This window comes from Triticum aestivum, chromosome 3A, assembly GCF_018294505.1.
Source record: "Triticum aestivum cultivar Chinese Spring chromosome 3A, IWGSC CS RefSeq v2.1, whole genome shotgun sequence".
Classification (NCBI taxonomy): Eukaryota; Viridiplantae; Streptophyta; class Magnoliopsida; order Poales; family Poaceae; genus Triticum; species Triticum aestivum.
In genome coordinates this window covers 468,932,200-468,956,222 of record NC_057800.1, presented here as the reverse complement: position 1 = coordinate 468,956,222, position 24,023 = coordinate 468,932,200, and the positions used below count along the sequence as shown (strand labels likewise).

At 45.2% G+C, this 24,023-nt stretch overlaps 2 protein-coding genes across 3 annotated transcripts; both read left to right on the top strand.

Moving 5' to 3' along the window:
• Nucleotides 1-11,561: 11,561 nt before the first annotated feature.
• On the top strand, nt 11,562-17,062 carry LOC123061691 (protein IQ-DOMAIN 31). Of its 2 annotated transcripts, none has more exons than XM_044484892.1 (7): nt 11,562-11,818; nt 12,303-12,436; nt 12,995-13,231; nt 13,765-13,968; nt 14,964-15,023; nt 15,127-16,144; nt 16,713-17,062. In XM_044484892.1, exons 2-7 carry the CDS (start codon nt 12,344-12,346, stop codon nt 16,742-16,744), a joined length of 1,644 nt encoding a protein of 547 aa, XP_044340827.1. In that variant the 5' UTR covers nt 11,562-11,818; nt 12,303-12,343; the 3' UTR covers nt 16,745-17,062. The 2 variants fall into 2 exon arrangements, with proteins under 2 accessions (XP_044340827.1, XP_044340826.1); XM_044484891.1 differs by having other exon boundaries at nt 12,992-13,231.
• A 4,984-nt stretch (nt 17,063-22,046) lies between these two features.
• Nucleotides 22,047-23,108, top strand: LOC123058436 (uncharacterized). The gene is made up of 3 exons (XM_044481160.1): nt 22,047-22,253; nt 22,340-22,557; nt 23,049-23,108. The coding sequence occupies exons 1-3, from the start codon at nt 22,118-22,120 to the stop codon at nt 23,094-23,096; spliced, it is 402 nt and encodes a 133-aa protein (XP_044337095.1). The 5' UTR covers nt 22,047-22,117; the 3' UTR covers nt 23,097-23,108.
• Nucleotides 23,109-24,023: the final 915 nt, after the last annotated feature.

Below are 24,023 nucleotides of genomic sequence, written 5' to 3'. Positions count from 1 at the left end.
TTTGTGCTAGGCTTAGGATTGGGTCTTGTCCATCACATCATTCTCCTAATGATGTGATCCCGTTATCAATGACATCCAATGTCCATGGTCAGGAAACCGTAACCATCTATTAATCAACGAGCTAGTCAACTAGAGGCTTACTAGGGACATGGTGTTGTCTATGTATCCACACATGTATCTGAGTTTCCTATCAATACAATTATAGCATGGATAATAAACGATTATCATGAACAAGGAAATATAATAATAACTAATTTATTATTGCCTCTAGGGCATATTTCCAACAGTCCCCCACTTGCACTAGAGTCAATAATCTAGTTCACATCGCCATGTGATCAACACTCACAGGTCACATCGCCATGTAACCAACATCCAAAGAGTTTACTAGAGTCAATAATCTAGTTCACATCACTATGTGATTAACACTCAATGAGTTCTGGGTTTGATCATGTTGCTTGTGAGAGAGGTTTTAGTCAACGGGTCTGCTACATTCAGATCCGTATGTACTTCGCAAATCTCTATGGCATCTCCTAGATGCAGCTACCACGTTCTATTTGGAGCTATTCCAAATAACTGTTCTACTATACGAATCCAGTTTACTATTCAGAATAATCTGGATTAGTGTCAAAGTTTGCATCGGCGTAACCCTTTACGATGAACTCTTTTACCACCTCCATAATCGAGAAAATTCCTTAGTCCACTAGTTACTAAGGATAACTTTGACCGTTGTCCTGTGATCCATTCTTAGATCACTCTTGTACCCCTTGACTGACTCATGGCAAGGCACATTTCAGGTGCGGTGCACAGCATAGCATACTGTAGAGCCTATGTCTTAAGCATAGGGGACGACCTTCGTCCTTTCTCTCTATTCTGCCGTGGTCGAGCTTTAAGTCTTAACTTCATACCTTACAACTCAGGCAAGAACTCCTTCTTTGACTGATCCATCTTGAACACCTTCAAGATCATGTCAAGGTATGTGCTCATTTGAAAGTACTATTAAGCGTTTTGATCTATCCTTGTAGATCTTAATGCTCAACACTCACGTAGCCTAATCCAGGTTTTCCATTGAAAAACACTTTTCAAATAACCCTATATGCTTTCCAGAAATTCTACATCATTTCTGATCCATAATATGTCAACAACATATACTTATCAGAAATTCTATAGTGCTCCCACTCACTTCTTTGGAAATACAAGTTTCTCATAAACTTTGTATAAACCCAAAATCTTTGATCATCATCAAAGCATACATTCCAACTCCGAGATGCTTACTCCAGTCCTCAGAAGGATTGCTGGAGCTTTGCATACTTATTAGCATCTTTCAGGATTGACAAAACCTTCCGGTTGTATCACATACAACCTTTCCTCAAGAAAATCGTCGAGGAAACAATGTTTGACATCCTATCTGCAAGATTTCATAAATGATGCAGTAATCGCTAATATAATTCCAACAGACTCTTAGCATCGCTACGAGTGAGAAAGTCTCATCGTAGTCAACTCCTTGAACTTGTCGGAAAACATCTTAACGACAAGTCGAGCTTTCTTAATGGTGACATTTACCATCATTGTCCGTCTTCCTTTTAAAATCCATCTGCACTCAATAGCCTTACGACCATCGAGCCGTTCTGCCAAAGTCTACACTTTGTTTTCATACATGGATCCTCTCTCGGATTTTATGGCCTCGAGCCATTTATCGGAATCTGGGCCCACCATCGCTTCTCCATAGCTCGTAGGTTCATTGTTGTCTAGCAACATGACTTCCAAGACAGGATCACGTACCACTCTGAAGTAGTACGCATCCTTGTCATCCCACGAGGTTTGGTAGTGACTTGATCTGAAGTTTCATGATCACTATCATAAGCTTCCACTTCAATTAGTGTAGGTGCCACAGGAACAACTTCATGTGCCCTGCCACACACTAGTTGAAGAGACGGTTCAATAACCTCATCAAGTCTCCACCATCCTCCCACTCAATTCTTTCGAGAGAAACTTTTCCTCGAGAAAGGACCCGATCCTAGAAACAATCCCTTATTGCTTTCGGATCTGAGACAGGAGGTATACCCAATTGTTTTAGGTGTCCTATGAAGATGCATTTATCCGCTTTGGGTTCGAGCTTATCAGCCTGAAACTTTTTCACATAAGCGTCGCATCCCCAAACTTTTAAGAAATGACAGCTTAGGTTTCTCTAAACCATAGTTCATATGGTGTCATCTCATCAGAATTACGTGGTGCCCTATTTAAAGTGAATGCGGTTGTCTCTAATGCCTAACCCATAAATTATCGTGGTAATTCAATAAGAGACATCATGGTATGCATCATATCCAATAGGGTGCAGTTATGATGTTCGGACACACCATCACACTATGGTGTTCCAGGTTGTATTAGTTGTGAAACAATTTCCACAATGTCTTAATTCTGTGCCAAACTCGTAATTCAGATATTCATCTCTATGATCATATCATAGATCTTTTATCCTCTTGTCACGACGATCTTTCAACTTCACCCTGAAATTACTTGAACCTTTCAATAATTCAGAGTCGTGATTCATCAAGTAAATATACTCAACATCTACTCAAATCATCTGTGAAGTAAGAACATAACGATATCCACTACATGCCTCAGCACTCATTGGACTGCACACATCAAAATGTATTACTTCCAACAAGTTGCTTTCTAGTTCCATTTTACTGAAAACGAGGCTTTCAGTCATCTTGCCCATGTGGTATGATTTGCATGTCTCAAGTGATTCAAAATCAAGTGAGTCCAAACGGTCCATTTGCATGGAGTTTCTTCATGCATATACACCAATAGACATGGTTCGCATGCCTCAAACTTTTCAAAAACGAGTGAGCCCAAAGATCCATCAACATGGAGCTTCTTCATGCGTTTTATACCGATATGACTTACGTGGTAGTGCCACAAGTAGGTGGTACTATCATTACTATCTTTTGGCATGAACATGTGTATCACTACGATCGAGATTTCAATGAACCATTCATTTTAGGTGCAAGACCATTGAAGGTATTATTCAAATAAATAGAGTAACCATTATTCTCTTTAAATGAATAACCGTATTGCGATGGACATAATCCAATCATGTCTATGCTCAACGCAAACACCAATCTCGATGGTAGAGGGAGCGTGCGATGCTTGATCATATCAACATTGGAAACACTTCCAACACATATCGTCAGCTCACCTTTAGCTAGTCTCCATTTATTCCGTAGCTTTTATTTCGAGTTACTAACACTTAGCAACCGAACCGGTATCTAATACCCTGGTGCTACTAGGAGTACTAGTAAAGTACACATCAACACAATGTATATCCAATATACTTCTATCGACCTTGCCAGCCTTCTCATCTACCAAGTATCTAGGGTACTTCTGCTCCAGTGGTTGTTCCCCTTATTACAGAAGCACTTAGTCTCGGGTTTGGGTTCAACCTTGGGTTTCTTCACTAGAGCAGCAGCTGATTTGTCGTTTCATGAAGCATCCCTTTTTGCCCTTGCCCTTCTTGAAACTAGTGGTTTCACCAACCATCAACAATTGATGCTCCTTCTTGATCTCTACTTTTGTGGTGTCAAACATCGCGAATATCTCAAGGATCATCATATATGTCCCTGATATATTATAGTTCATCACGAAGCTCAAGCAGCTTGGTGGTAATGACTTCGGAGAACCATCACTATTTCATCTGGAAGATCAACTCCCACTCGATTCAAGCGATTGTTGTACTCAGACAATATGAGCACAAGTTCAACAATTGAGCTTTTCTCCCTTAGTTTGCAGGCTAAGAAAATCGTCGGAGGTCTTATACCTCTTGACGTGGGCACGAGCCTGAAATCCCAATTTCAGCGCTCGAAACATCTCATATGTTTTGCGACGTTTCAAAAACGTCTTCGGTGCCTCAATTCTAAACTGTTTAACTGAACTATCACGTAGTTATCAAAATGTGTATGTCAGATGTTCGCAACATCCACAGACGACGTTCGAGGTTCAGCACACTGAGCGGTGCATTAAGGACATAAGCCTTCTATGAAGCAATGAGGACAATCCTCAGTTTACGGACCTAGTCCGCATAATTGCTACTATCAACTTTCAACTAAATTTTCTCTAGGAACATATCTAAACAGTAGAACAGAAGCGCGAGCTACGACATAATTTGCGAAGACCTTTTGACTATGTTCAGGATAATTAAGTTCATCTTATGAACTCCCACTCAGATAGACATCCCTCTAGTCATCTAAATGATTACATGATCCGAGTCAACTAGGCCGTGTCCGATCATCACGTGAGACGGACTAGTCATCATCGGTGAACATCTTCATGTTGATCGTATCTACCATACGACTCATGCTCGACCTTTCGGTCTCTTGTGTTCCGAGGCCATGTCTGTACATGCTAGGCTCATCAAGTTAACCCTAAGTGTTTTGCATGTGTAAAACTGTCTTACACCCGTTGTATGTGAACGTAAGGATCTATCACACCCGATCATCACGTGGTGCTTCGAAACGACGAACTTTAGCAACGGTGCACAGTTAGGGGAGAACACATTCTTGAAATTGTAATGAGGGATCATCTTATTTACTACCGTTGTTCTAAGCAAATAAGATGTATAAACATGATAAACATCACATGTAATCAAATAATAGTGACATGATATGGCCAATATCATATAGCTCCTTTGATCTCCATCTTGGGGCTCCATGATCATCTTGTCACCGGCATGACACCATGATCTCCATCATCATGATCTCCATCATCGTGTCTTCATGAAGTTGTCTCGCCAACTATTACTTCTACTTCTACAGCTAACGGTTAGCAACAAAGTAAAGTAATTACATGACGTTTATGTTGACACGCAGGTCATAAATAAATTAAGACAACTCCTATGGCTCCTGCCGGTTGTCATACTCATCGACATGCAAGTCGTGATTCCTATTACAAGAACATGATCAATCTCATACATCACATATATCATTCATCACATCCTTTTGGCCATATCACATCACATAGCATACCCTGCAAAAACAAGTTAGACGTCCTCTAATTGTTGTTTGCATGTTTTACGTGGCTGCTATGGGTTTCTAGCAAGAACGTTTCTTACCTACGCAAAGACCACAACATGATATGCCAATTGATATTTACCCTTCATAAGGACCCTTTTCATCGAATCCGATCCGACTAAAGTGGGAGAGACAGACACCCGCTAGCCACCTTATGCAACTAGTGCATGTCAGTCGGTGGAACCAGTCTCACGTAAGAGTACGTGTAAGGTCGGTCCGGGCCGCTTCATCCCACGATGCCGCCGAATCAAGATAATACTAGTAACGGCAAGCATATTGAACAAAATCAACGCCCACAACTACTTTGTGTTCTACTCGTGCATAGTAACTACGCATAGACCTAGCTCATGATGCCACTGTTGGGGAACGTAGCATAAATTCAAAATTTTCCTATGTGTCACCAAGATCTATCTATGGAGTCATCTAGTAACGAGGGAGGAGTGGATCTACATACCCTTGTAGATCGCGCGCGGAAGCGTTCAAGAGAACGGGGTTGATGGAGTCGTACTCGTCGTGATCCAAATCACCGATGATCCTAGCGCCGAACGGACGGCACCTCCGTGTTCAACACACGTACGGAGCAGCGACGTCTCCTCCTTCTTGATCCAGCAAGGGGGGAGGAGAGGTTGATGGAGATCCAGCAGCACGACGGCGTGGTGGTAGAAGTAGCAGGATTCCAATAGGGCTTCGCCAAGCGCTGCGGGAGGAGGGAGATGTGTCATGGGAGGGAGAGGGAGGCGCCAGGGCTTAGGTATGGTTGCCCTCCCTCCCCCCCACTATATATAGGGCCAAGGGAGAGGGGAAGGGTGCAGCCTTGCCCCTTCCTCCAAGGAAGGGTGCGGCCAAGGGGGGGAGGAGTCCATCCTCCCCAAGGCACCTCGGAGGTGCCTTCCCCCTTTAGGACTCTCCCCTCCTCTTGTCCCTTTGGCGCATGGGCCTCTAAGGGCTGGTGCCCTTGGCCCATGTAGGCCAAGGCGCACCCCCTACAGCCCATGTGGCCCCCGGGGCAGGTGGCCCCACCCGGTGGACCCCCGGGACCCTTCCGGTGGTCCCGGTACAATACCGATGACCCCGAAACTTGTCCCGATGCCCGAAATAGCACTTCCTATATATAATTCTTTACCTCCGGACCATTCCGGAACTCCTTGTGACGTCCGGGATCTCATCCGGGACTCCAAACAACTTTCGGGTTACCGCATACTAATATCTCTATAACCCTAGCGTCACCGAACCTTAAGTGTGTAGACCCTACGGGTTAGGGAGACATGCAGACATGATCGAGATGACTCTCCGGTCAATAACCAACAGCGGGATCTGGATACCCATGTTGGCTCCCACATGTTCCATGATGATCTCATCGGATGAACCACGATGTCAAGGACTTAATCAATCCCGTATACAATTCCCTTTGTCTAGCGGTACGATACTTGCCCGAGATTCGATCGTCGGTATCCTGATACCTTGTTCAATCTCGTTACCGGCAAGTCTCTTTACTCGTTTCATAACACATCATCCCGTGATCAACTCCTTGATCACATTGTGCACATTATGATGATGTCCTACCGAGTGGGCCCAGAGATACCTCTCCGTCACACGGAGTGGCAAATCCCAGTCTCGATTCGTGCCAACCCAACAGACACTTTCGGAGATACCTGTAGTGTACCTTTATAGCCACCCAGTTACGTTGTGACGTTTGGCACACCCAAAGCATTCCTACGGTATCCGGGAGTTGCACAATCTCATGGTCCAAGGAAATGATACTTGACATTAGAAAAGCTTTAGCATACGAACTACACGATCTTTGTGCTACGCTTAGGATTGGGTCTTGTCCATCACATCATTCTCCTAATGATGTGATCCCGTTATCAATGACATCCAATGTCCATGGTCAGGAAACCGTAACCATCTATTGATCAACGAGCTAGTCAACTAGAGGCTTACTAGGGACATGGTGTTGTCTATGTATCCACACATGTATCTGAGTTTCCTATCAATACAATTATAGCATGGATAATAAACGATTATCATGAACAAGGAAATATAATAATAACTAATTTATTATTGCCTCTAGGGCATATTTCCAACATTATGTGCTCAGCCCCCACACAAGCGCTACTATCGCTCGGGAAGTAGATTCAGGAAAATAGAGCGAAAGCGAGGAACCTTGGGGAGGTAGAGCCGTCGGAGCGGTATTGCCGCTCATCCCAGCGATACTGCCGCGGGAGATGCAGAACACATGAGTAGAGTAGGTAGGGCAGAGCAGAGCACGATGGTAGTACCCCGTCAGCGGTACTACCGCCAGACTGGGACGACTACTGCTTAAAGATGGTATTGCTACACCTCACTACCGCCCTACTATTGTTGAACCCTACATGAAAAATGGAACCCCCAGAATAAGCGGAAGTGTGCGCGGTACTAGAACAACAAAAGTATTGCTTACAAGCGGTACTACCGCCCGATTGGGACGGTACTGCTGCTTGCAAGCGGTACTACCGCTGCCCAGAGTGGTACTACTGTAGGGGTGCATCAAGCAAGCCCCAAGCAAAACAGATGCATCAAGAAAATCGAAACTGCCATAACTTCTGCATATGAGCTCCGAATTGAGCAAACTCAAGCTTGTTGGTTATAGTGAGAAGAGGCAGCAGAAAATGCCAATGATATAGAGATGTGAAACCTCTATGAATGAAGAATAGGCAACAACTTCAACATCGAAAACATCATAGAAGATGCATATGAACTCCGTTTCCGACAAACTCGAGCTTGTCGTGAAGATGACCAAAAGCTCCAAACCTCACAATGAGAAAAACCAAACAAGAACCAAGAAATATGATGCCAAGGATGCAATGGTTTGAGCTCTCTATGAACGATATGATCAAGCTACTCACTTGAGAGCCCCCCTTGATAGTACGACAATCGATCCTATAACTCAGTCTCCCAACTAACACCATGAGACCGGTAAAATAGAAAACCTATCAATGGCAAACCTTTGCTTTGCGCATAATCCACTTGAGCTAGATGTTGACGATCTTGTCCTCCTCAAGATGGACTACCTTTCTTGATTGCGTTGGCTCGGTGAAAACTAGTAGATTGCCCCCCCCCCATACTCCACTATGGGTGAGCTACTCTTCGGCGCATCTTCATAAGTCCATTGTCACCACAATGGACGGCAAGCTTCAAGCATATGATCTCTTCGTGATGACCCACTTGAACTTGCACACCGCAACCTAACCCCACAAAGAACTCTCACGTAGAACATGGGTTAGCGCACAAAGCATAATGGACAATGCTTACCATGCCATGGGATCACTTGATCCCTCTTGGTACCTCTTCTACACTTTGTGTGTTGATCAACTTGATTCACTCTTTGACTTTGTATTGATCAACCTCTCACATGACCAATCTTTAGATAATTCCTTGAATTACACCTTGGTCATCACATACTATCCTTAAAACCAACAAATGGACGTCAAGAAAAATCTATGGACAAACCCTTCAAATATAACTCAAGGCAACCATTAGCCCATAGAGCTTGTCATCAATTACCAAAACTAAATATGGAGACATCGCACGTTCTTTCACCCGTCCCTTGAGCGGTCTAGGCCTTGGTGACTTGGTATGAACCTTTTGTTTTTTCGTCTTGTGTCCTTTCTTCTTAGCATTCCATTTATATGTTTCATGCATCTTGTGTCCTTCCATGTTACAATTGCTGCATGCCTTCCAATCTTTGAAAGCCTTCAAGGCTCGGCACAAGAACAAGCTGGTTACTCTCACGAATCGTTGCTCGCTCATCAAATATTGCCCCAAGTTCAAAGACCAATATGCCGCTCGTAAGAAGAAAGGAGGGAAGGCGGCCATGGCTGATGAGGCTGACTTGGTCAAGAGGTCGAGGGGCAAGGCAAGCTCCAAGGCCGACGAGAAGGGTGATGCATCTTTCATAGCTTTGCAAGGAACTTGGAGAACATGATGGGTCAAAATAAAGTGAGGGAGAAGAGGAGGAACAAATGAAGATATACCTAGAGCTCCAAACGAAGAAGCTTGTCATGAAGGAGGTTGTGAAGAGGAGGAAGCTTGACATTGAGAAGGCCACAGAACTCAAGAAGCTCGAGATCGAGGCCACCAATGCCGACACCAAAGTAAAAGAGGTGGCACTCGCGATCATGAGCGTCGCCAAGAACAACACGTCATCGGAGAGGAAGGCTTGGTTCGTGAACCAATAGAAGGAGATGTTCGCCCGCGATGGCCTGAACTAGGTGAGACTACGGCCGAGGACTATGCCCGTTCATTTTGAAGACTGGCTGCTGTATTGGCCGCTGACTTTGTTGCCGGCCCCAAAACTCGTTCATTTTAAAGGCTGGCTCGTGTGATATTGTTTTGTTGCCGGCCCAAAAACTTTGGTCATGCAAGGGCAAGGCTAGTGTTTGGTTGACCGGCGTCGTACTATTGAAATTGCTATGTTTCAGTGCACATTTTTGATGGGAATTCTGAATCACGGCGCAGTATTATCCGTCAGGTCAGTAGGGTCATCATAAGCGCAAATGAAGATGCTAAACCCCGCTGGACCCGCCTCCACACTTTTTTTTGAATGTTGGCAAAGCTTGCCAAATTCATTGATCAGAAGGGGAGTAACAGAACACCTCCAACGGAGGAAAGCACAGCAAAAGGGCTGGTGCAGAAAGAAAAGAAAGAAAATGGACACCCGCCGACACCAACACAAACCCAAGATCCGCCAGCAACCGTGCACATCATCGGAATCCATCGTCAAGGCCTCCAAGATGACGCCTCCAAGAAGGAAGTGGTATCTAGAACACTACCGTCATCCAATCTGGCTCCGCCAGATCTTAGGTTTTCACCCGGAGACCTCCGCCATGAGGCAAGAAGAGCAATAAGCTCCACGGCGGCACCTCCAAGGAAGAAGACGACATCCAAAAATGCCGTTACCGTCGGCACCGACGAGGTCGATGCAAGATTTTCATCCAGAGTCAAGCCTTCTGCCAACCATCCAGAATCCGAGACCAGCCCAACACCACCGGGCAGAACAAGGCCAAGCACACCACCAGCCACGGTATAGTCGCTGCCGCACGCAGAACCTAGGCGAGCACACGCCAACCTGACCGGTCCGCACCGCCGCTCGCAGGACCTGGGCGAACCAAATCGACTCCGGCCATCCTCCGGCTCCGTGCGCAGATCTGGGCGAGAATTCGCACCGCAGCGCACAGGAAAGACCAAAGTAGAACCATAGTTGACCGGCCCGCACCGCAGCACGCCGAACAGAGCAAAACCAAGCCAAGACTTAACGTGCTCGCGCCGCCGCGCGCAAGGACCGGACCTCCGTGCTGGATCTGGTCTGCCCGAGCTTCCTCTAGCACCAACAGGCTGGAAGGCGCCCCTGCTCCAGGAGCTGGACGTGCACACGCTTGCAAGGGGGAACCCACCAGCATCCACCGGGCCACCGCTCCCGCCTCCCCTATCCAGGCACCACCGGCCATCAAGATTTGGGCGCAGGACCGCCCAAACTCAGATCGGGCTTGGAGCCCCTCACCGCCGTGTCGCCAACCTTCCTCATGCACCGACGCCGCCACCAAGCAGATCCTCGCTGGGGGCGCCGGCAGCGTTCATCCCGCGCCCGCGTCAGATCCGCGCCACCCTGCAGCGCTCCTCTTCCACCACGCGCGACGGCGGCCGCATCAGATCTGCGCCACCCCGCTGCGCTCTCCCCTCCACCTCGCACGCCGACGGCCGCGCCAGATCCGCGCCACCCTGCAGCGCTCCCCCCGCCACCTGGCGCGCCGACTACCGCGTCGCCAGTCAGCCGCCAGGAACCCGACGGCGCCTCGTCGAGATCCACATCCCCGTGGCCGAGCCACCCCCGCAGCTCGTGCTCCTTGCGAGATGGAGAAGACCCCGCCGCCGCCGCCGCTCGGGCTTTGCCCGCCGGCGTACTCCGGCGGCGGCGAGGAGGGTAGGGCGAGGCGGGAAGTTGACCGGCGGCGGCGATTTAGGGTTCTCCCGGGCCGCTGCGGGAAGCGACACGGGAGTTTCTCGCCGATCGATGGATGTCAGTCACTCCACTGGCTTCCCGCCTCCACACTTTTAACACCGGCTCCCGGACGCACACCTGCACTGACGAGAGGTCCCGTACGTGCGTTCCCGGTCCCGCGCCACCATCCGCTCGCACGGACGCACGCACGTACCGCAGAGGGACAGCCAGCCAGCTCATCACGCCACGAAAGCTGGAAAAGCGGAGGCCGTGCCAGTTTGCAGCAGCCTTCGGCAACTCCACTTTTTATTCAACCAACCGCTCTAAACTCCAAACACTAAATTCGACGCCTCACTGACATCTCGTCCTGGGGGCATGCTGGCCCCACCAGCCCGGCACCCAACTGCGACGGGCTGGTTCCTCCGGCTGGCCCCACACGTCAGCTTGCGGATGCGTACGTACCGGCAGGTGAGGTGAGGCGACGGTGCATTCCGTTGCGGCGCGGGCCCCGCGCACCGTCTCAGTCTGTCTGTCAGTCGCTCATTTCCTCTTCTCTCCGGCTCCTTCGTCTCTCTCGCCACAACCTCTCTCTCTCCTCTGCTCCACGCTACAGAACAGAACAAACAGTAGGAGGAGCGCTCTCCTTCGGCCGCGCGCGTCTGCGTCCGTCCCGCAATGGAGGCGTGACTCGCGAGCGGTGGTGGGCGCGGATAGAGGGGGTAGCGGGTGAGCAATCTGCCGGGAGAGCGCCGACGCCGAGCCCAGCCCAGCCCAGGTTCGTGCGTCGCGTCGCGCCATTCCCGTGCCGCATTTTCCTTTTGTTTCTCTAGAATCCTCGTGCCGCATTACGCCCGTGTTTCCGCTGAGTGCTCGCGCGCGAGACTGCCGGCGTTCTGCGCCAACTGCCTGTGTTGTGTTGGTCGTGGGGTTCGCGGTCGTGGCCGCCGCTTTTCGTGGAGTCGCTGGGCTTGTGCTTGTTGCTTCTTCAGATCCGTGCGCTCCGCTCGGATTGGCTTTTGGTGGTTTCTTCTGCCGGTTTGGACCTTGCTTGCTCGCCTTTTGCGCTTTTCCCTGCCGTGGCATTCCAGTCATCGTCGTCTGTCTTCCTTCACTGTGTGTCCCTGCTTTTTTGACAAGATTTCCAGCCTGCGTTTACTGGTTACGGCTACTTCGGCCTGCCGCCTATGAGTTTTTTTTCCAAGATTAAAGAGAGCCGTGTGGTGTGTGGATCTGTGTACTGACGAGTTGCTCTACTGCAGGTCCAGAATCTCCCGTGTTTGAGCAGTTTTTGTAGGCTACTATGGGGAAGTCCCCGGCCAAGTGGATAAAGTCCGTGCTCCTCGGGAAGAAATCAACAAAATCCAGTTCTACCAAGGCAAAGGATCTTCCAGCAGTAAGAACTTTCATAATGCACATCTCTTGTTAATTAAGAGCTAGTTTTCCTCTCCTTTTCCAAAAAAAAGAGCTAGTTTTCCTAAGGGCTTGACAGTTGATTTACGCAATTCGCAGAAACTTTTTTTTTTACATATTCATTGGAGTTAGCTTTTACATATGTTAGCAGTTATATATTTTTCTGGTCCAATTTTGGGTTTATCGATGCATCCTTCTATTTTAGCTTGAAAGAAAGTCCTAGCCAGCTCTTCCACAATACTGGTCTTGGAGGCAATACATTTTTTTTCGAAAAGGGGAAAGACCCCGGCCTCTGCATCATATGATGCACACAGCCATTTGAAGGCAATACACGTATTAAGACATCAAATTGTCATTAGTCTGCACGGCTCCTTGACTGGATTGCACACCAAAGTAACATTACGTGCATTGCCTTTCATGTTCCTCTTGCTTTCATCTGCTTTATTCATGTTCTCGGGTTGCTTTCAAGTGCATATTGTGTTTTTCTTCTACTTTTGATGACTAGCTGAGTTAATCATATCTCTTCCCTGAAATATAGAAGGCTGCAAACAGCAACGGATACACTGCTGGGAAGGAGCCTGAATCCTCTGATAATTCTCCCCTCATCTCGGAACCGGTACTTGTTAGCTCCCACAATGTGTCGGAAATTTCTAACTTGCCCAACGGGAGGGCAATCGAAAACATGGTTAGAGTTGGGTCCGACACGCAAATTAGTCCAGAGAAACTGAGAGAAGAACTAGCAGCAGTGAAGGCGCAAGCTGCTTTTCGAGGTTACCTGGTAAGTGCTAAGCACCTTTCTTATCAACTGATTCATACAGTATTTGTACAGTTCATGCCATCTTGGTGATGCGTCTGCTGACTGCAAAACTCTGCAAGTGCTGCTCCTAGCTTCCAAACCTTTTATGTAGTGCGTAGTGGCTCATAAAAATAAAAATAAATAGAAAAGGAAACAAGAATAGTCAGCCTCACGAAAAGAAATTCAAACGTGATAAAAAGGTTTGATGGGCTAATTGGCTGATCTCTATCAAACAATTAGTAGCTTCTGCTACTTTAACACCTTCACAATTTTCTTCAGGACACTATAGAAAGCACCCTCTGCAATAGTGTGTCCCGACTCCCTACATTAATTATTGTTACAAAAAAAAAATGCATTTTGAATCTTGGGCATCTGGAAAGGCATACATGGTTTGGTTTATCTATTTATCTGGGTACTGGGGATCATCCATTCTCTGCTGCAACAAACATATTCATTTTCATTTACTTGCAGTAGCACAGTGTTAATGTTGGAACGGTTGTGAACTTATGGTGCAGGCACGCAGGGCCTTCCGCGCATTAAAAGGTATCATCAGACTTCAGGCACTGATTCGTGGACACCTTGTAAGGAGGCAGGCTGTTTCAACCCTTCGTGCAACATGGTTGATTGTGAAGTTTCAAGCTCTAGTTCGTGGAAGAAATGTTAGACTTTCTAGTGCTGCCATGCAATTAGCTGTGAAGTTTGGCCAACATAAGTATGGGGTGAGACCTGTTCTCTTTTTACCCAGTTTCTGTTCAATTTTTTTTACCCAGTTAACCTCTGTTGTGGACAGTAAATGCTTGCTACCATGAAAGTAGCTGTGAAGTCTGGCACACTGCATATTTCATAAATCATGTATTGCACAAAATAGTGCATGCCTGAATATCAAGCAGCAAAGTGGCCTTCAACCAGTCCCTAGCATACAAAACTTAGTGTTTAGTACACATTCTGTACTTGGATTACTACAAATAGCAAGAAAATAGTGTTACCTTTCTGCATTATTTTGTCATAGTTATGAGCAAGTTCACTGTATTATTATATTGGCGTGGATAGTAATGACAACTTGCCCTTTTACCTCTAGATTTTTCTTCTTAGGTTAATGGACTTGTTTTCTGAAGTCGTTGTAGAATTTTCTCCCTGGCAGCTTTGGACCCAACAGGCTTTGTTCACTTGGTCCTAGTGCAACTCAACAGACTCTGTTCCATATCATTACTTCATGATTGACACATATTTTCTTAGGTTATTCCTTACATGATAGAAAAATAGCTGTGTATCTATCCTATAACGCTTCTTCCTGGGTGTTTTATTTACCAGAAAATTCCTTATTGGTTTCAGCAGAGCCTTCACTGTCACTGTTGATATGCTGACCACTAAATAACATCCCCACATTTGTGATATTCAACACGATTTGGTAATACACAGAAGTACCAACAATACAAAACATAGAAATTGCTCACTAGACATGCATTTTCTTTCTTCGGGAATTTAAAATTAAAAAGTTGCCCATCACTGAAAATAAGTCATGGAACTATTCTGCAGAACTACAGCACAAATTGTATGTGTTGAACATGTAATTGTATTTTTTTATGCTTCCTCTCTCTTTTCCTCGGAAGGTGATTCCTCAAAGTCTAAAACGTAAACTCTGTATTCCCCTTGTGTATTTTTTACTGTTTGGTAGCTACTATGGCAGAAGAATCTAAACATTTGTTGTTATTAGGGTGACAAGTCGTCTGATGCATGGAAGGAGAAGCTATCTTCACATCCATATGTTCGAAAGGTTGACACTGCTCATTCTTATCTAAGAAATGCATGTCATCACAGCAAGCTTAGTTTCTATTTATATTTCAGGGTTGTTCTAACTCATTTTTGCATATTTATAGCTTCTGTCTTCACCAGTTTTGGTACAAGCTCTTCACGTTCAGTATGACGAGGCGAACCCCAATTCAGCCCACAACTGGCTGGAGAGATGGACAATAAGCTGCATCTGGAAGCCTGTTTTCAAACCAAAAATAGTTGCTGACGGGAAACCGCAAGTAAGGAGGGCCAGTTATGCCATGGAAACTCACTCAGCAAAGTTAAAGCGCAATGTTCGGAAGTCTTCTGCTGCCACTGTTGAGACTCAGACAAATACCGTTGAACCTGAAAAATGGAAAAGAAACACACGGAAATTCAATGGCTCACCTGCTGATTCAGTACCAGATAGCCAGTTATCTGAACTTGAGAAGGTTAAAAGGAACCTTAAGAAGGCAGCTAACTCCATGGCTGAAGCCTCTAAGATATCTACCAAGGCTGATGTGTCAAAGGTACCTAATTCCATAGCTGATGAGCTGAAGATTCTTGGTTCCATGGCTGAACCCTCAAAAAAATCCAGCATACTGAATGGTATCTCTGACCATCAAGACAGTGAATGCGAGAAAGCTCTAGAGAGTACAAGCGAGGCTCTGTTTCCTCTTGAAACTCAAGATTGTCACAGTGGCAATCTTTTGGAAAATTCAAATATAGATAAGTTGGCACCTGACATAAAATATGATCTAGAAGCATCATTCTTAGGTGACAAAGTTAATGAACCCACTACTGTCGCTCAAGCAGATGAAGTCATGCCACTGCAGAACCTTGATAACGGATATGATATTATAGAAAGAAAAGAAGAGACTAGGTCCAAGGAAGAACCTTTGCCTAATGGAAGCCTTAAAACCAAGAGAAGGTCTTCGTTCTCTAATTCAGAATACCCTGAGAGTGGAACCAAGAATACTCCAGTTCCATCAAGGAAGCCAAGCTATATGGCTCCAACAGAATCGTTAAAGGCGAAATTGCGAGGACCACCCAGATTAGACTCTGATCTACCAGTGGACAAGAATGCCTTCACTCGCCGTCAGTCTCTTCCTTCTGCTGCAAACAGTACGTTTTATTCCCCATTTGAATTCCCCTGAAAAACATAATTTACGCATACACAAAAATCAGTTCAAAATAGGGATGCTCTTAGAAGTGATAGATACCTTTTCTAGATAATGTCAGCGAATACTCCCCACCCTCTGCATCCTACAATTCACATACACAAATTATTAGTCATTACAGTATTTTGCGCCATATGTGACAACAATAGCGACAATTAGTTAATCAAGAGCAAAATCAAACATTACATAACCAGTTATAAAACCGCCACCCAAACTACGACATAAATCCCTTGGTAGCCAACACCAATGATGCGCTAAAAAGTGATACTATATGTCATCATAAAGGGGTGGCAATGGCTACTCAACGCATTAGCTATCTTCATATGTATGGTTGCTGATGTTGGAATGGCTATCTGTATGCATCTGATTACTTTAGATTTTGCAGCTTATTAGTTGGAACTACATGTTTGGAAGAAATTTCAAACTGTATAAATTGTTGATTTCTGAAACCTAAACATTCTGTTTCGCTTTTCGTTACTTAAATTCCACTTTTTTCGTCCTACTATCTGCAGATAGAGGAGTCAAAACAGAATGGAGGCGGTGAAGAGGCTATCAAGCTTCCACCATAAGGGTGCATTATTGTGGAAGAAATTTCAAGCTGTATAAATTGTTGATTACTTTATGAAGTCTGCTGCTGTCTACCTGTCTCTGCCCTTGTTGTTCTGTCTACGTTGTAAACATATGTTGTTACGCCCTTTTCGAACTAGCTTGTGGTCATATGTTTGGTGCTATTTTTTCCTCGAGTTACCTTATAGTTCCTCGGTCTGTGTATTAAATGTATAGCTACTGTTATTTGGCTCATTTCTGTTTTGATGACGACACAACATAACTGATTGCATTATGAAGCGCCAAATTACAAGTTTGGATAGCCTCTCTTTTTTCTTGCTTTTCCTCCACGTACCTTTGCACCTTTTGCTAATCCTCAGTTTCATTTTTGATGGGTTTTCTTCGCTCAAATGGGCTTTATGCCTCATATATACATATATCACATCTCTTATACTTTAATCTCGTCATGTATGGCTGAAGAACTCACCTGAGATGGCTTATGTTCCAGAAAAGTTTTGGTCCAACAGAGCTCGAGATTAAAGAAAACCTGAGATTACTGCTATGAGAGATGCAGAGAATAGTAACTAGACCCAGCGGCCTCCCTCTCAAACCCTAGGCAGCCGCCACCGCTCCTGCCGACGAGGCCACGGGCCCCCTTCTCCTCCGCATGCCACTCTGGCGGCAGGAGGGGTTGGGGTGCTTGGATCAACACTATGGTGCTGTAGTTGAGTCTCTTAGGGTGTGTTTCGTTGCTCACATTTTTTTTGCCTGTTCCAGTTGGGCTTGGTTGATAAAAAACAGGCTAAAAAACAACATCTACACATTGTTTTGTTGCCTGCATACCCTCTAGCCTGAGTGCGACGAAACGTAAGGCAAGTTGTTTGGTTGCGGGCTTGTTTAGGCGGAAACGCAAGTCAAGTTGTTTGGTTACATACAACACATGTTCTCTAGTAATCTCCTCGTGGAGGTGGCGAGGTTATTAGCACGGTAGGCAGGACATAACCAAAATAGATAGCATGCTAACCAGTTTAACTTAGTACGAATCTTAAACAACCAGTCTTTAACAAGCAGAACATAAGTAAAACTGTTCAATGATAAACACAACAATGCAGGCAACAAAGAGCTTTCTAGACACTCACAACGAAGGCGTGGTCGTGCTTGTTGCATTGTGGTCATCACGTCAACACCGTCTTTGTTGAAGACGATCACCTTCAGGGTGTCGGGAGTCAGCAGCTTGAACATGACCATGTAGCCGATCTTGATCTGGTGAACAGTGGCGAAGGGGCCCAACCCTGATCAAGGTGACCCTGTCGTTGATCACCCGGACCATCACCCTACAGGTGCAGCCGGTGCTCGTTTTGAGCTTGAACCCCCAAGGGAGGATGGGGAAGTGCTTCGTGAAGCCCAGAGGCATCAGCAGCCACTCGAGCTTCGGTGCAAGGATCACCTTGCAGAAGTGGGTTGGTCCTACCTCCTCATGGTAATGACCATAGTTCCTCCGCTTGCCGCTGGGGGGCTCCTCCACCACCACGTCATCGTCTAAGGGAGACACCAACTCCTTGCCCCTTGTCTAAGGCCGGCACCACCTCCTTGCCCTTGTCTCCGAGCGCCACCACCTCCTTGCCCTTGTCTCCGAGCGCCACCACCTCCTTGCCCTTCAAGTTCTCTGTCTCGATCTGCATTATGAACAACACGAAGTTCAAAGGATGTTCACCACTCATTCGTCCCACCCATCTAGTCCAAAGTGCCTATATTTGCCACCACCTGAAAGGATCGAGATGGACCTAGAGGGAGGGGGGGGGGGTGAATAGGTACAATTACAAATTTTAATTGTTACTTAGCAATTTTAGGCAATAATGCAGAATATGAAGGTGAGCCTAACAATTGCAAGTATGATGCTAAGAGCTAAGCAAGGTAAACAAGTAACACAAGATTGTAAGTAAGCAAACACAATATGATATAAGTAAAGACTAAGAGACAAGTAACCACAAGTAGGAAGTTAGGGTTAGGGATAACCGCAACTCCGAGAGACGAGGATGTATGCCGATTTTCACTTCCTTGGAGGGAAGCTACATCACCGTTAGAGAGGTGGATGTTACCACGAAGGCACACCAACACCACGAAGGCTCACCCTATTCTCACTTTGAGACAACACCACGAAGGCGTTTCTCAACCACTAGTGGTAGACCTTGGGGTGGTCTCCAAACCCTCACAAACTTTCCAGGGGAAATCACAATGGTCGATTCCTCTCCAAAAGACTCCTATGGCCTAGGAGTCTCCAACCTCCAAGAGTAACAAGAACAAAGGGGGAAAAGCTCAAGACTTGCTCAAATCACGGATTGCTTTGGTGCCAAGAGGGGGAAGGAGTGGATCTATCACTTGAGTGGACAACTTCTCTCAAATGTTCTCAAATTCCTTGGGGATCTAAGATTTGGTGGAGTGTGTGTGTGCGTGTGAGAGAGAGAGAGAGTGAAAAGTGTTCTTGATGATGTTCTAAGTGAATGGTCAAAACTTTCACGGGATAGGTAAGAGGTATTTATAGTATCCCTCAATAAGTGGCCGTTGGAGCCACTTGGGGGCAATAGCTGTCGGACGTCTGAGGCCTCGGCAGACACGGGATGTCTGACAGGGACCGGGCGTCCGACGTTTTGGCTCGGTAGAGAAGGTACTGATGCGGCTAGAACTACGTCGGTATTACCCCAAAGAGAAAGGGATGATGCAGCACAACTACGGTAGGTATTTCCCTCAATGATGAGACCAAGGTTATCGAACCATTAAGAGAACCACGCAACACCACGTAAACGGCTCCTGCACACAAAGAACAAATACTTGCAACCCAACATAAGAGAGGGGTTGTCAATCCCTCATGGGTAAAAAGATAGGTAAAATTGTAGTAGATTGGATAAATAGATCTCGTGGGAACGCGAGATAAATTAAATAAATAAAAATTGCAGCAAGGTATTTTTGGGTTTTTGGATTAATAGATATGAAAATAAAAGCAAATAAAAATAGATATTGAAGGTAAATATAATAAAGAAGAGACCCGGGGACCGTAGATTTCACTAGTGGCTTCTCTCGAGAAAAATAGCAACGGTGTGTAAACAAATTACTGTTGGGCAATTGATAGAAGTTCAAATAATCATGACGATATCCAGACAATGATCATTATATATGCATCACGTCCAAGATTAGTAGACCGACTCCTGCCTGCATCTACTACTATTACTCCACACATCGGCCGCTATCCAGCATGCATCTAGTGTATTAAGTTCATGGAGAAACGGAGTAATGCAATACGAATGATGACAAGATGTAGACAAGATCTATTTATGTAGAAATAGACCCCATCTTGTTATCCTTAATAGCAACGATACATACATGTCGGTTCTCCTTCTGTCACTGGGATCAAGCACCGTAAGATCGAAACTATCACAAAGCACCTCTTCCCATGGCAAGAAAAACCGATTTAGTTGGCCTAACTAAACCAAAGATTCAAAGAAGAAATACAAGGCTATAAGTAATCATGCATATAAGAGATCAAAAGACTCAAATAACTTCCATGGATAAAAACAAAGATCTGATCATAAACTCAAAGTTTATCGGATCCCAACAAACACACTGGAAAAAGAGTTACATCAAATAGATCTCCAAGAGACCATTGTATTGAGAATCAAGAGAGAGAGAGAGAGAGAGAACATTGTGTGTCTTCTGGTCCGTAAAAAATCCAGAGAAAATTTCGCTGCATTTGGACTCTATTTGATATTGATTTTCTGCGATGTAAAAACAAGCAAAAAAACAGCAACTGACACTGGGCACTATGTCAATATGTTGGTACCAAAAAATGATATAAAATGGTTATAAAATGATTATAAAACATCAAAGAATGATAATATAACAACATGGACCAATCAAAAATTATACATACGTTGAAGACGTATCAGCATCCCCAAGTTTAATTCCTGCTCGTCCTCGAGTAGGTAAATGATGAAAACAATTTTTTTGATGTGGAATGCTGCCTAACATGTTCATCACATATTCTTTCTTTTATAGCATGGACAATTGGACTTTTATATGGTAAATTCATTTTTCATTTCGGGACTGGGCATCCCTAATACTTTTGCCATACTCTCGTGCAATGACAAGTGAACAAACACTCTTCTTGAGAATAACACATCTAGCATGGAAATATATTAGCCACCCCTACCGTTTCATGAGCAGTACGAGCACACAAAAGAGAAGTTTATTTTGAAATTTAGAGATGGCACATACAAATTTGCTTAGAACGGCAAAAGAAAACCGCATATAGATAGGTATAGTGGCCTCATGTGGCAAAACTGGTCTAAAGGATTTTGGATGCACAAGTAGTGATCACACTTAGTGCAAAATAAAAGCTAGCAAAAGATTGAGAAGCAAACAACCAAGAAACAAAAAATCTCATAACCGAGCATTAAGCATAACTAACACCAAATAATGCACCACAAGTAGGATGTAATTTCATTGCATAACTATTGACTTTTGTGCTTGCATAGAGAATCACAAACCTTAACACCAATATTCTTACTAAAGCATAATCACTCATCAACATGACTCACATATTATATCATCATATCTCAAAACTATTACAAGGAATCAAGTTTATTTTGTCCAATGATCTTCATCAAAGTTTTTATTATATCCTCCTTGGATATCTATCACTTTGGGTGTAACATCCCAATTTTTCCTAAATTTGATGTTAACAAATCATTCATATGCATCTCATATTTTCCATGCATTATTTGCTTTTCTGAAATATTCTTTTCATTATGGAACAAAGGCAATTTATTGGAGTGGAGATAACATGACTTCTCCCCTATTTTAAAAATGTTCATAATGTCCAGAATATTATTTCCAGTTCATCTGATATGTTCTGGTAATTTTTTCAATCTCCAAAATATTTTAATTGTGTGTTATTTTGCTATTTAAGTGGTCTATTGCATCAAAATGATTTTACAAAATTGCATTAGTTTTGGAACTAGTGTTCCTGTAGTTTATATTGATAGGGCTATTTTTACTGTGTGTCTAGGTATTTTTATTTAGATTTTATACTGTGTATTTTTTTCTGCTGCCGTCCTTAAAAAAAAAGAGAAGGCAGCGGCCCAGGCCAGCCAGCGCAGCAGCGCAACGGCCCAGCTAAGCGTGGCCCAACGCCGCAGCCCACTTTTCCTGAACCGGTGCCCGAACCGGCACGCACCCACCTCTGCCATTCACCCACGGCCCCCACGCGCCCCTGTTTCTTCCACACCGAGCCGGACACCACACACCGCACGCAAGCCGAGGCCGAGCCGGATCGCCCCGCGCCCGTGGTCGACCCTGCGCACGCCCGAGACCCGCTATGCGGGCAAAACCCCTTGAAGAACCCTACCGCAACCTTTTCCCCATCACCTATCGTCCACACGCCTCTGTCCGGTGTTTTGGATCTCACCGGAGGAGCTCGCAGCCGTCGTCTTTCACCACTCGTTTGCGCCGCCGTAAGAGCCCGTAGAGCCACGCCGCCTGCTCCACTCGATCTCCCTCTCGACGTCGCACTCGTTTGACACCTCGGGTTAACCTGCAGCGCACCAGGACGACGCCGCCACCGACGCCCGACTTTGCCGGAGCACGCCGGAGTTCAGGAGCTCGCCACCGCCGCTCAAGGGAGCCCCGTCGCCGTTGAACACCACCACTACGTCCACCACTCGTCACCGCACCTGTCCGTCCCCTCACTTTCACCGGGGAGCCACCGGAGAGCCGCCGCCGTCGACGCCCGAACCGCCGCCGCCGTCCCCTGTTCGGGTGAGAACACGCACGCACAACACGACCTGAGCCAATCATGCGCTGCCATGTGGCAAGTCGCTACAGGGCACACACAGGAGTCACTACATGACCAGGGGGTTTATGTTGTTTTCTGTTTTCTTTTTCAGATTTCAGCCTAAACTTTCACTAGCTATATCTTTTAGTCTATATATCCGATTTAGGAAATTCTTTTTCCTATGCATTCACAAAAATCAACACTTCATCACAGTACCAAAATCTCACATGTTTGCATTGTTTAAATTTGAATTCATTCAAATTTGAAATAAACCTTCCGGAGGCCGTAACTTTCAAATCGTTTATCGAAATCGAGTGATTCTTTTTTGCTTGTGATCGTAGTGCAATTTAGGTGATTTGTGCATGCTTTTATGCTACTGTTATTTGCATTTTAAAATGGTTTTCTTGCTGTTGGTTTTATTTTGGCTCTATTTGTGTTCCGATGATTGATTTGTTGAATTGTGTGAAACATGTAGATTGTCCGGAGTGCGACACGAACTATTGTCAGGAGTGTGACTTTCTGAACCAGAACCAAGGCAAGTTACATGTTGATCATCCTTTACCTATTGTTTTCTATGCATGTAGTTATATCACACTATGAATATATGCATGTATAGGATTACTATATTGTTTTGCTATGCTGTTGAGCTATCTTCCCGTCATTGCAGATCGAGGCAGTTGTAGTTGCTATGCTATGTAAACGGGGATTGGTTCGAGTATTCATTGAGGTTATGTGAGGATTATATATTTAACAAATCGAGTAGTAACTCAGGATTTAACTCACCTCTGGGCGAAAGTGGCATTGCTTGGTGTTGAGGGAAGGCTTCATGGGGTCTTGCACCTTTTCTAAGGCCATGCGCTCATGAGAGCGCACCCTAAGTGGAATGCCGCCCAGGTTCAAAAAGATCAGACAGACTTAGTGACTAGTAGCTTCCATGTGCGGCCACTGGCTATATGGGCTCTGGCTTAGTTGATCAGTTGTTGGAACCCTGGCCCAGATAGTGTCAACAGATGTAGCATATGTAGGTGGGATGTGGTCCTCAAGTGGTTAAGGGAACCTCTTCTAAAAGACTTCGTCTCAATGTTCGGATTGGGTCTAGTGGGTAAAACATACTAAACTCTACAGAGTATTAAAACTAATCATGATTAGCCGTGCCCCCGGTTATGGGCAAATTTGAGCCACTATGCCATTACAGTTGTTGGATGATCTTGACAGATGTGACACTTAATAAATTTGTTGGGCAACTTTATAATGGGTAGGATGGAATTGGAGCTGCCCACTCAACCTTGTGTATATAATTGCAGTAATAAAAGAACTAAATAAAATTTGACTATTAGGTAGTTATGAGGACAAAATCAGCTTTCTGCAAAAATAAACCCTCAAGCCTTCCTTTTGATATACTATGCATATTCATGTAGGTCTGCTTTATTATTACTCCTGTGTAACTTGC

Excerpts from the sequence above, each read along its gene's own strand:
- LOC123061691 (XM_044484891.1), top strand. The coding sequence starts at position 12,344 with ATGGGGAAGTCCCCGGCCAAGTGGATAAAGTCCGTGCTCCTCGGGAAG. Across the intron at positions 15,024-15,126 it reads CACATCCATATGTTCGAAAG|CTTCTGTCTTCACCAGTTTT; the intron begins GTTGACACTGCT and ends GCATATTTATAG. Across the intron at positions 16,145-16,712 it reads TCTTCCTTCTGCTGCAAACA|ATAGAGGAGTCAAAACAGAA; the intron begins GTACGTTTTATT and ends TACTATCTGCAG.
- LOC123058436 (XM_044481160.1), top strand. The coding sequence starts at position 22,118 with ATGCGGGCAAAACCCCTTGAAGAACCCTACCGCAACCTTTTCCCCATC. Across the intron at positions 22,254-22,339 it reads CACCACTCGTTTGCGCCGCC|CGCACCAGGACGACGCCGCC; the intron begins GTAAGAGCCCGT and ends GTTAACCTGCAG. Across the intron at positions 22,558-23,048 it reads CGCCGCCGTCCCCTGTTCGG|ATTGTCCGGAGTGCGACACG; the intron begins GTGAGAACACGC and ends TGAAACATGTAG.